The sequence below is a fragment of the Aphelocoma coerulescens genome, chromosome 2 (genome assembly GCF_041296385.1).
Source record: "Aphelocoma coerulescens isolate FSJ_1873_10779 chromosome 2, UR_Acoe_1.0, whole genome shotgun sequence".
NCBI lineage: Eukaryota > Metazoa > Chordata > Aves > Passeriformes > Corvidae > Aphelocoma > Aphelocoma coerulescens.
In genome coordinates, this window is record NC_091015.1 from 123,645,735 (window position 1) to 123,658,174 (window position 12,440).

Genomic DNA, 12,440 nt, shown 5'->3' on the forward strand with positions numbered 1-12,440 from the left:
AGATCACCCACCTATGCCAGGGAGGATGGTGCTTCATAGGTTCTAGCCCTCACCCATGTAAAAGATTACTTCATTTGCTGAACATGATTTAAGGAAGTGTTTAAGCTGAATATCTGCTAGAGGCCCATGTGGACAGGAAATCGCATTAAAAATGTGAATCCTGGTACTTGAATTGAAGAAAACAACCTGCACCATAAGAAATTCTGACTGATAATTTAGTGCTGCTCCAATCTGTACTTCACTGCTGTCTTTCAGGCCATATGGTAACAGTAGATTGTAGTCTGCTTTCCCCTTGGAGCATAGGGCTTAACAGAACTGACCATGAGGTTTCCCTCTGCCCCTAGAAATTAGGACTTGGCACTCATTCCCCATGTGTTTTCTTCTGAGTCCAGTCTTTCACTACATTTCAAGCAAGTATCTGGCTTTTGGTGCAGATGGAATTCACAACCTGCCTCACTCATTGCCCCTACCCCGTGTCAGGAATGAATCTCAGAAACACACTGTGAACTACTGGGTCTTGCCTTTCTCTCTTCCTATCATTCAGGTCAGCACTCCATGACAGCCAGCACTTTCTAATTAAGGTCATTAGGTTGCTTCCTTCCTGTTTGGCCAAATCAGTTTCATGTTTTGTTTTGTATTGTGATTTCAAAGAGTTTGTTCATCTAATAGTTCCCTGTTTTTGCTTACCTTCTTTCTCCAGCAGTCAATGTAACATTTGCTGCCAAGGCCTTTTCTTAGTTTTTGCAACATCGTGCTGATACTGTATCTTAAAAAATAGCACTCATACAACACTTCTGATTACCCTGCAGCCTCTAGAGGGCTTTTAGCTTTCTGTGAGGACAGCACAAAATATCTGAGCAGTAGAACTGATTTGGCAGCAGTTCATACTTAAGTACTTCCCAGAGCTACAGCTTAAGTGAAGCATTTGGCATGTTATTGAGGTTGAGTTTTGTGATACTCAAGGTCTTTTTGTTATGCAATGAAATCTTTAAACCTTTAAGCCACAATATTTTATATGTGGTTTAATAAGCATTTCATTAGCTTAGTTGTTTTCAATTCATGGCTGGTACTACACATGAGCTCAGATGTGGTACAATGGAAAACAAAAGTAAGACCAGGGATAAACCTGGACTGTGCTATCTCTCACCTATCCAGAGTTTGCTTTAGACAGAGAAAATGTTTCATATGGTGTTCTCCCTTTCATATCCAACTGCACAGTCTTCCTTCACTTAATTTCTCACTTGTTATATGAAAGACATTGTAAAATTTGTATGACATGAAATATCCACTGGTCCCAAATATGCCTTTGCCAAATGGGTTTTTGAGGGTTTTTATCAATTCAGCATTTGGAAAATCAAGGTTTGTTTATTAGAGTGAAACAGCTTCTGCTCTTCTATATTTCAAAATAAGCATTCCAGCTGATACATTAGTGAGCTTGTCAAAGCTCAAAATCTGTGGCCATGTGTGGACTGGCCCAAAGAAAGCAGAGGAATGAATGGGAAGACTCAGGACTGTAATTTGAAGGTGTGTGTATTGGGTTGGTATTAGTGTTTCTTTTATAAATTAAAGATGTGATATGATAATTAGCAGATGCCCTCCTGTGCTTGCTTAGGGCCCAGAGTGTTCCTGATGAACACTCCTGATGGCATCTTATTAATGTCAGTGTTAACCACCAAGTGTTTTGAGTTCCTGAACATTGTATGTATGAATGCTGATCATATTTGAAGCCACTGATTACTTGGTGTTCGCATTTAGTCTTCCTCTGCTCATGGCTTTGGACTTTCAGAACTAAAATGTGTTATGTAATAGAGATTCACCTTTTTTTTTTTTTTAATGTCATAGCCTCCTCCCTAAGTTTCATGGACACTTGCAGTTTTGAACTTGAAAATATATGTGGCATGATTCAAAGTTCAGATGATAACAGTGACTGGCAGCGTTTGTCTCAGGTTCCTGCTGGGCCAAATACTGATCACACTAATATGGGAGAATGCAAAGGTATGAGAAAAAAACTCGTATCTTTCTGGGAGGGGTTTTCTGCAGAGACACGCGAGTTCACTTCAAGCTTGGCCTTGTTATCTGTTTATTTTCTGACAAATTACAGTTTATTTTTTAACTAAGCAACATAAACCTACATGCTTAGGGACATCATGTGATATGTTTGATTTTCTGCTTATTTCAGAAGATCGAATGTCCTTATCTCTTTTGAGCTGTATTTTAGTCTTAGTGCCACATCCTATCATGAGAGTTATATAAAGTGTTCAAGCTGTGGTACAGGCACACCAGATAGACTGCTGCTTTTCTGCATAATTTCTCAGTAAGTCCTTGGGAAGGAGTAGGATTTTGAAGTGTATACTATCAGGGTGGAGATGAAAAAATAATTGACAATCAAGCTATAGATGTATCTCAACCTGTCAGAAAGCTCCAAGAGTTCAGGAGCTTAAACCAGTCCTGCAGAGAGTTACTGACACTGGGTAAAGAGCAAAACCCCATGGTTTTGAGTACACTTTGCTAGAGATAATGAAATGAGGACAAAAGCTGCAAAGAGAATGGTTCTGCCTTTGGAAAATGTGAACAGGTAACAGTCCTCAGTCAGAGATTTGTACAGGATCTACCTAACCCTGACCTGACTGTATCTTCTAGAGTCATTACAATGCAGCGTTAAGAAAAACAGTACACCAGGAAAATTCTGCTTTCTCTCCCCTCTCTCTACTGCTCATTTCTCATTGACTTTTGGCAGATTCTGGCTACTTCATGCATTTCAACACCAGTGCTGGAGGAGAAGGAAGCACAGCTGTCCTGGAGAGCCGAATTCTGTATCCCAAAAGGGGATTTCAGTGCTTACAGTTCTATTTATACAACAGTGGTAACGAGGGCGACCGGCTCAATGTCTGGGTCAGGGAGTACACGTCAGCCAATCCAAATGGTACTCTGAGATTCATCGAAGAGATTAAAGGTATGGAATAAATTGCATTTTGTTTTAATCTAGACTCAATATTTTTCAAAGTACTGGGGGAAATTATTGTGGCAAAGTCACTCATTTCCTAGTGTTGCTCTTTGGCTTCTTCTCTATCAATGTAAGCGATTCGTTGCTGGTGAAATTGTACCTGATGGATCCTCAGTCAGCTGTTTTCCTATAATATAATAAATTACCACAAATTTCAAACTCTCACATTGTCGAAACAGTTTTCTCACCAACATTGCTAAAATTCCATGAGCAATCATTTTAACTCTTCTGGAATTGCTGGTATGAATAGTAACTGATGAAGTTGGAATATTAGAGTAAATGACAATTGATAAGAAAGTATAATAAAGAAACGGAAAGCAAAAGTGCCCTGGAATACCTAATATACAAGTTTAAAAAAGATAAATAAAATTTAAATGACTTTTTAAACAAGGTTTGAAATTACTTAACTGAAATATATGGGCAGCAGATCATGTTTTGAGTTCTAGTTTGAAGAAGATTGAAACCTTGTGGTTTTAGGAGCCTATGGCCTACAGAATGAGGCCACCTAATGGACAAAAACTCTTTAAGCTAGAATTGCCAAGGTCACCATATGATTAAACTACTTTCTTCATTATTTAACTATTATGTGGTCTCCACTGTAGCTACACCAAGTTCAGAAGGGTCTGAGCAAGTTCTTTTACTAAATAGGTATAATTCCTGTCTCTTTTTGTCCCTTTAGGCTCAGCTGCTGCTGGTGCCAATTTTCTCTTTTCTTTTTTCCACTCCTTTCTTCACCTCTATGGCTTCACCCTCTGTGCCATCTGTGCTAACAGGCATCCTTAATGTAAGTGTTACTAAGGTAGGTGTAGACTTCACATCGGTCTGAGCCCGCCAAACTCTTTCAAACCCTACTTTGAAGTCAAGATTAATTTCTCCAGACTTCTTTCTTCCTCATAAACACTCTTTTGTGTCTATTAGGTCCCATCTCCCATTCCTGCTTTCTCAAGTCCATAATTTCCTTTGAAGTCTCTGATCTTAAAAGTGGGTCCAAAGAGGTACCCTATTTCAACAATCTGTGGCAAAGCTTTTAGGAATGGTTCAAGACCATTTTTCCCCCAAGCTGTTTCACTTCTCTCATGTGAGAAGTTACCCTCACCAATGGAGTCAACAACCTGGAAGAAACAGTGACACTACAGCCCCTTCCATCCACGGTCTGACACCCTCACCCTGGTTGAGCTACTCATGGGTTTGCACTGAACTATGATGTTCAAGAAGCTTAGGGACAATCCCTGAACCCTTCCCACCAGTCTGTGGCTGTGGGGGATTTTTCCACTGCACATATTACATGTAAAAATCCTTTAGCTTATGCAGAAGGCAATTGAGTGGAAAACACTGGGGTGCTTTTCTTCTTGTTTCTGGGTTAATTTTGTACCTCCTAATTATAACAGTAATGAAAAATGTCAAGAAATTAAGACTCATTTGAGATCCATTGTGTTGTGTTTAGGGTTGTTAGGAAAGTGATGCATGAGTTCTGCTCCTGGGATTGGCACTGCTTGTTCAATAAATGCAGCTGGTCTTCTGTGCAGATAAACAAGACCCAGAAAGCAGAAGAAAAAGTTTTGCTGCACATACTTTTAAAAAAGGGTGTTCTACTTTCATTGACCTCACAAGGCCCCTGTGCAGAGGTCTTTGCTTTTGTGTACACTGCTCTTGAAGTTACATGGAATTTGCCAGTGCAGGCACTTTTGGATGCAGAACCAAACTTGCAGTGAGGCTTTATTGCATGAAGTAGGTTTTGCAAATGACTGGCTTTAATTTGACCTTAGTGCCATTAATCATTTGATGGGTGAATAGTGGTTCTACATAGGCAAGCTTCCAACAAGCCATTTAGAAATACAAAAACAAATGAATGAACCAGTCTTGTAGTTCTAGGTTCCCAGAATCCTCTGGAGTATTTTTTGTTGAGGCATGTTGCTGTTCTTTGAATATAATTAGTTCTGAATTTTTTTCTTTTCAATAATACAGGTGAAACTATTTTTGTACATTTTATTATCACAACGTTTGGATTAATTTAATGACATTTTATTTAAAAATGTAAAAGAAAAAGCTGTTTTAAAACCCATCAACAAGCGCTATTATGCACATTAATTCTGTTAAAATATTGTATTGAGCAAATATGATCTTTCACTGAAAAAGTAACATCTACAGAAGAAATATTCCATCACATCAGTGCCAGGGGAACTGAAAAATTCTTATGGAGTGTTGGTATAGGGTACACAGTCCTGTGCAGTGTTTGACTGTACTGCTGATTCAGAAATCTCTACCCTTGTTTTACAGGTTCACCTGAGACTTACTGGCAGCTCCATCATGTTTCTTTGAATGTCACAAGTAAATTCAGGGTTGTGTTTCAAGGCGTGAGAGGAAATGGCTTATCAAATGGCGGCCTCTCTATTGATGACATCAACTTGTCAGAAACTCAGTGTCCCCACCATGTCTGGCATATCAGAAATTTCACACATCTCCTCAACACGAGTCCAGCAGGGAGAGATGGGATAATATACAGTCCACCTTTTTACTCTAGTAAAGGATATGCTTTTCAAGTCAGCTTGTATGTAAATGGTACCACTGGTAACCCATTTAATTTAGGAATATACTTATCCTTGATTTCTGGAGCAAACGATGATCATTTGCAATGGCCCTGTCCGTGGCAACAAGGTACCATGATCCTGCTTGACCAGCATCCTGATATTCGTCAACGGATGTCAAACCAAAGAAGTGTAACAACAGACCCTCTGCAATTATCAGGTCAGTCAAAATCAAACATGTAGAACACAACCAAAAGACAAGGGGTCACATCTCCTCTTCATGTAAATTAGTGCATTTTTTTTAACTTCTGGAATGTTTCATTATGTTTGCGGCAACAATAATATTGATCCACAGACAAGAAAAAAATTAAACATACAAGCAAGTTTAGTTGGGACTCTGGATTTCAAAGTTGCATTTGTATAAGAAGCAGGTGGATGATCTATTCCTAAAGTTTCTCTCATATGCTCTGTGAGGATACATTTATTTCTGTTTTGATGAGAATGAAAGTTTTCTGGAAGGCATGAAAAGAAAAATACTGAATTAACAAGACAAGCAGTTCATACCAGATAAAAGTGCAGCTATCAAACAAATCTCTGCCCTCCTTGTCAAAGGTACAATGATGTCAGCACAAGCCTCCAGATGGACAAAGTACTGATTCATATTATAAAATCTGTACTTGTTCAAGGTGTGAGAAGATAAGGGCTGTTGTCCACAATAACTTGGAAAGGTGGCAGCTGAGGTAAAAAGTAACTCTGAGAAATTGTAGGAATCTCTACAGAGAGAGATATTAAAGAAAACACCCACATTCATCACCGGATACATTTTGGATTTAAGCCACAATGGATTTCTTCATTTTGCCAAAAGAAACCACCTCTGCTACTGAATTAGTTTTCTGGAGTTTCAGACTAGAAAGGAAGGAAAGAAGGCACAAAATGTCCAATTCACATTATTATTTTAAAAACAGTATGTTTTACATTCCTTTTTCTATGACACTGGCTCTATATGAAAACAAAGTGGGTAATGTAGAAAGACTTAATGTCCTTTCTGTAAATGAAAGACATGCCACACCATGTCCTCCATAGATGTTTGGAAAAGCACATTTTCCCTGTGCTTTCTGCTGTTACAGCTACAGTGCTTAGCCCTTTTCCTTCCCTGTCCCTGTGGACATGCAGTCTGTTTGCCCTCTGCTCCTTCTTCCTTGTTTATTCATGTATTGCAAATAGTCTCAGATTCCCAAGGGAAGCCTTGTAACACACACTCTAACCAGAGAGGTGTTGGAACTGGCAGTTTTCTCTCTCTGTCAGATTCTTTCATGGACAATCAGGCTCAGCTTTGAGATTTACAACAGGGTGTGAGGAGCAGGCATCAGTGATCCGTGATCATTCAGGTTGTTCCAATACCCTGTGCCCCACATCTACTGCAGGAGATGCTCTCTTTTGAGAAGCACTGCATTAACTCCTGTTACAGATGATTCATGTGCTACTTATCTTCTTGACCACTACACTTTAAAGAGCTAAAAAGAAAATGCAACAGATTTTCAACTAGCTCTCCAATAACCCCACCTCCAGCAGGTTATTTTCTCAGTACCTCAGGCTAAACTACATAATTGAAGATCTCCATTGTCTTGTGCCTCTCATCAGTGGGGAATCTCAGGCAATTGAGGTTTCTGCTGAGAGACAAATCCAGAGTGGTCTCACATCCACATTCTTTTTTTTTTTTTTCCTCCAGAATCCTCATCAAATTATACTTGGGATAGGCCAGATAAAGTGGGATCCGAAGCAACTTTTCCCAATGGAACTAAATACATGAGAGGTCCAGGAGTTGGAACAAGTGCATTTTTAACTCATGAGAGACTTAGAAGCCGCAACTTTATTAAAGAAGATGGTGTTTATATTCTTTTAACAATGGAAGGTATGTAAACATAGCTGATACTCTTTACAATGCAGTAAACAGTGTCAGATACTAAGTCACTAGGGCTGCAGATATAAATACACATGATGTACTTTGCACATGAGCAGTATTTGAATTATGCCTATATCTAAAGTAAAATCATATGTTTGAATAAATTTATGAACAGGTAAATGCACAGTATAATTCCGTTATCTCATGCAAAGGTGTATAAAACAATGCAAATTATTTTGAATAATTTGAATAAAACTATCTGTTTCTGAAAAAAAATCTAGAAGACATTTCCAAAGTACATCATGCTCCTGAAAGGTAAAAAAGACTGTTTATCCATTATACCTGTGGACAGGCTCATTGCTCTTTATTATCAGAAATTATCATTAGAATAAGAAGAAAAATAACGTGGAGCAAAGACGTGATTTCTTGTGGGTTCACCGTGCAGATATCTCGCATCTCCTGTCAACTGAGCCGAGTGTTCCACCCACTGTTGTTACGACTACAAGTGCCAGCACCACCAAACCTGGCCCTGGCCCTAGTGCCACCAACAAGCCCCCCACTGACACTGAGAGCACCACCACTGCATCCACCACCAGCAGCGTCACCCGGCCCGAAGATCCAGAGGTTCCGGCTTTCTGCCCAGACAACCCCTGTGAAAATGATGGTGTCTGTGTTATGGTAAACAGAGCACCGGTGTGCAGGTAACTGCCTCTATTCACTCTCAAATGCAATTTTAGGATGAGTAATGAGAGTTTCTAAAAAAATAAATCTTTGCTCCTAATGAAAGAAAAGACAGACTGTATCTGATTAAGGCAAGTACTTACAACTGCTCCTATGAGACTGAACTTATGGCCAATTTGGGCAACAAAGCTCCTAACCCCAGCATTTGATCATTTTGAAGTACTCTGCTTGACTTCCCTGTAAATTATATTTTAAATGTGTTTATTATTTTCAGTAATGTATTACTCCAAGTCCTTAGAATTCCCAATAGCAAAATGTAGAAGAGTTGGATAAATGTAATTGAAAGAAAAGAGCATTTATATCAGTAGAGAAGATTTTTAATACTTGTTATGTAGGAAGCAGCATAGACATTATTTTAAAATTTGATTCAGAAATATTGTACAGTGCAAATTATGACCATGAATTACCAAAGTGTAGTCGCTCACCTTTGAAACCAGCAGTGAAAGCTGAGGAATAAAAGATTGTCTGCCCTGAAAGAAGATTAATATCAACTTTTATTTAATTCTCTGTGCATACATTTACGTAATCCACCTTCCTGATTAGCATTGTTCCGGCTTTCAAATAAGCTTTGAGGCTGAAGGGTAGTAACCTTATGATGCTGTGCCAGGGCAGGTAGACTGGGGGAGTGCTGTGAGGAAAACATAAAGGCCAAGAGCCACAAGAGTCAGGATGACTCATTAAGTGTTATATCTCCCTATTTAGAAACCTTTTAAAAAATAATTCTCGTGCAACTCATCAGAAGCAGGTCACAAATATGAGTAAATGTCAAGAGTTGGCTCCAAGAAGACAAAAGTAAAAAACATGCTGAATATTATGCCTAATTTCAAAATTACAGAAAGAGAACATTTATTTTCTGACATCTCTGGACTCTTTGAAGCTTTAGTGCCTTTGTGACCTGCTTTCTGTCCTGTAGAAATGTGTGACCAGCAGTCAGTTTCCACCCCGATTTTCTGATGCGAAATGGGTGGGAATGTGATACATCTGTTCAAGCTGAACCACCTGGAGTCCCCCCAGCAGGCAGTATCTGTGCAGCACACTGCAAACAGACTTGTTTTCAGGGCTGAGGTAGTCCTGAATAAATGGCTTAGACAGGAGCTAGACAATCAGTACATAAGGAATAACCAAGGTTAGAAAGATGGGGGTAGGTGTGCACTCAGCAGTTCTGCATGGGTATGTTTCTTTTTCTGTTAGACCATAGGACCCTCCTGTGCTCACTGTAAAATCTTTTGGAGCCGATTGTGGTGCTGGGTAAGGTGATGGAATCAAAGCCTGGAGGTTGTTTTCAGTCCTAAAACTGGATGACTGCTGGGCTGTTAATTTCTTTTCCTACCTGCTTGTTGGGGGAAGGCAGAGGCAGCTCTTACAGGTTCTTTAAATCTGAAAATTAAAAAAAAAAAAAAAAAAAGAAGCTCCATAATCAGCTGCAACCAAGCATTAAGCAGTCCAGAGGATCAGGAAGGCATTTAAATTTTCTGGCAAAGGCTCTCTCTGAAGGCACAACCTGTGAAAGAGCAGGAAGATGAAAGAAACACATTTAGGTGTGTAAGGACAGTGGGCCACTCAAAGCAACTTTAAAAATAGAAGACCATTTTAAGGTAACTTCAGTATGCTTTGGGATATAGAAAATGCATCAGAGATGCCATTTTTCTGAAGTAGACCTTTTCACACCTTCACTCTGCAGGTGATAGCACGTTTGTTCTTTTGTTTTCTAGATGTCCAGCAGGTGACAACTGGTGGTACATGGGAGAAAAGTGTGAAAGGAAAGGCTCAACTCAAGAAAATACTGTAATAGCTGTTTCTTCAACCATAACTGTGTTTGTTGTAATGCTTATTGTCACCATCACAACTGCAGTGTGCCTTAAAAAGAAATACAAGCAAGGAAGGGAGAATAAGGACAGCCTGACTTTAGAAGAAGTAAGTATTTTGCCTCTTTCAACAAATATACACACACACGCACACATATCTATATTCACTAAAAGGTAAACAATCAAATTCAGTAAGAAGTAAATGGGAAGATGTCACCTTTTTGAAGCCTAAAGACTCAAGATTGGAAATTAAAGAGCTCCATTAAGTGCCACTAATTTATCAAACACCGAAACCCCACTTAATTAAAAACCTGTTCTCTTCCTCTACCCCTCATCCACTCTGCCCCAATGACAGCCTACATTGAGTGGGATAGTGTGAACAAAGGGGTTCATTTTCAATCTGTAATTAAACCATATTTTCTGCTCAGTAAACTTGTACTTTATCTATTACTGCCTCTTCTACTAAAGATCTCCCCTTCAAATACACGGATATGGTGCTAAAAAATGCATCCCAGAATGTCAAAACAAAAAGCAAATCTAAAAGTAATTTTCCACATTCAAAGGCCATTTTTTAATGCAAGGCATGAAGCAGCCATGGAAATCATGACTTAGGGAAAGGTAAAAGAAGACAGCAAGTTAAAACTCTCTAGATGACAGGATCAGAAATGCCATGTATGGGATAGAAGCAGCATTTGGGCATGTTTTCATAGGAATTTTCCTACAGTCTGAGACACATGGACTCTTACATTAAATAGAGGCTTGTCTTGGAAATAGCAAGAGTGACATAGTTTAGAGGGACTCACAGGGCACAGGAGAAATTTTGTTAACAAACTGAAGAGGAATGTCCTTCCAGAAAGCAGCGTGCCATTTTAAATTTTGTACTAATACTCTTTGTGTGATACCCTACTGAGTTGCAGTACCTCTGTGCAGTGTCAGATACTTGACACTGCTACTTTATGACCTTCCAATAAATAGTTTCGGTTTCTTTGCAAGTAATGCTCCTACATTATACACATATTTCCCTTCCCTACACACTTTTAAGATGTGGGTTGTTTTTTTTCCCCACTTAGACTAAAACATCTTTCTGAAGATAATGCAAACAAGCATCAAAGACACAAGATGAACATCACTGCAAAACCACAACTACGTCATGACCCTTTTTGTTCCTTTTATCTCAACCATCATGATAAAAGTTTATAAAGTCTGGAAAATAATTCATCATCTGGATAAAATACTGTGCTGAAGTCAGTGGAGTGTCTGACAGTGCTGTGCATCATCATGCAATGGAGAAAAATGTCACATATTGTGTGACATGGCTGCCCTGTCCTTCAAGTCTCCCTGAACATGAAGAAAACATGAAAACTGCATCCTGAATTTCAGTCAAGACAGGAAAGTCTAAGTTTGCTGTATTATCATTATACAATTGTCTATAATAAAGGGAAGCTGGACCCTGTATTCACAGGGTACCCAGCAGTTCTCAGTCCTGCTGCAGCTGTCAGTCAGTAGTGTGAGAGTTTGTGGAGTGTGGGAGCTTCTGGTTCATTAAGTTACTTGGTTGTGATCTACTCACTATAAAAGAAACAACAAGTGATGAGGAAAGTGATAAATGAACCTCACAGACACACAAACATTAATGAGGAAGTCACAACAGAGATAATAATGAGGATCCAGAATGCTTCAGCCACTGATTGATGGTCCATTAGAAGAACTACTCAGGCAGAACCCTCAAGAATGTCAACCTGAACAATTATTAACTGATAGGAAGGGGAAAATATGATTAACATGAGTGTTGTGGAAAAGCTGAGGCTGCTTGAGATATGGGCTATCAGAAAAGGGTTGTGGATTTACATAAAAATGACTATGGGGGGTTTAGGGGAAGGATTAAAAGATCCAAAGAAAAGTGGGGGGATATGGGGCCAGTAACTGGAGAGACCCACCTGCAAAAGAGATCTGTGTGCCAACGACCAGAGGAGATCACACACCTTAGGGCTCATGGGTCTAGGTAGTAGCACATGGAAGGACTTGCATGGAAGGGTCTGTGTGCCAGGAACTGGGGGGACTGTGGGCCATAGGGCCTGTAGGTCCCCCCAGCAACTGGAAGGACTGGTGTGTATGTTTTGTATGAGTCTTGAAAGGTCCAGGTGCCAGCAGCAGCTGGAGGGATCAGGTTGTGTGTGGGTGTGTAAGAGGTCTAAGTGCTGGCAGCTGGAGAGATCTGTATGTGTTAATATTTCTGCAGTGAATTTAATCCTGTGTGCGTGCGTGTGCGTGCATAATTCACTAGCAGACTTCAAGCTGGACTAGCTGACGAGTTGGAGGAAACATTTCCACATCTGGAGGACTCAAACATCACACTGCCCTATCTGGCAAGCAGAAGGTGACTTGTATACCATTGCCAGAATCCCCAGGCACAGATATCAAACAGGTTTAGAGGCCATGCTAACATTCAAGGGGACTGTGCA

General features: G+C 39.7%; 1 protein-coding gene across 1 annotated transcript in view; it reads left to right on the plus strand.

Annotated features, from left to right (window-relative positions):
* The window catches only part of MEP1B (meprin A subunit beta), a 29,506-nt gene extending 18,087 nt beyond the window's left edge, over positions 1-11,419 (plus strand). Inside the window, exons 10-16 of the mRNA XM_069004988.1 lie at positions 1,843-1,995; positions 2,738-2,953; positions 5,282-5,749; positions 7,259-7,441; positions 7,878-8,133; positions 9,886-10,087; positions 11,049-11,419. Of these exons, the coding sequence (XP_068861089.1) occupies positions 1,843-1,995; positions 2,738-2,953; positions 5,282-5,749; positions 7,259-7,441; positions 7,878-8,133; positions 9,886-10,087; positions 11,049-11,066 (1,496 nt within the window). The 3' untranslated portion in view covers positions 11,067-11,419. The remainder of the gene's footprint in view (positions 1-1,842; positions 1,996-2,737; positions 2,954-5,281; positions 5,750-7,258; positions 7,442-7,877; positions 8,134-9,885; positions 10,088-11,048) is intronic.
* The last annotated feature ends 1,021 nt before the right edge of the window (positions 11,420-12,440 follow it).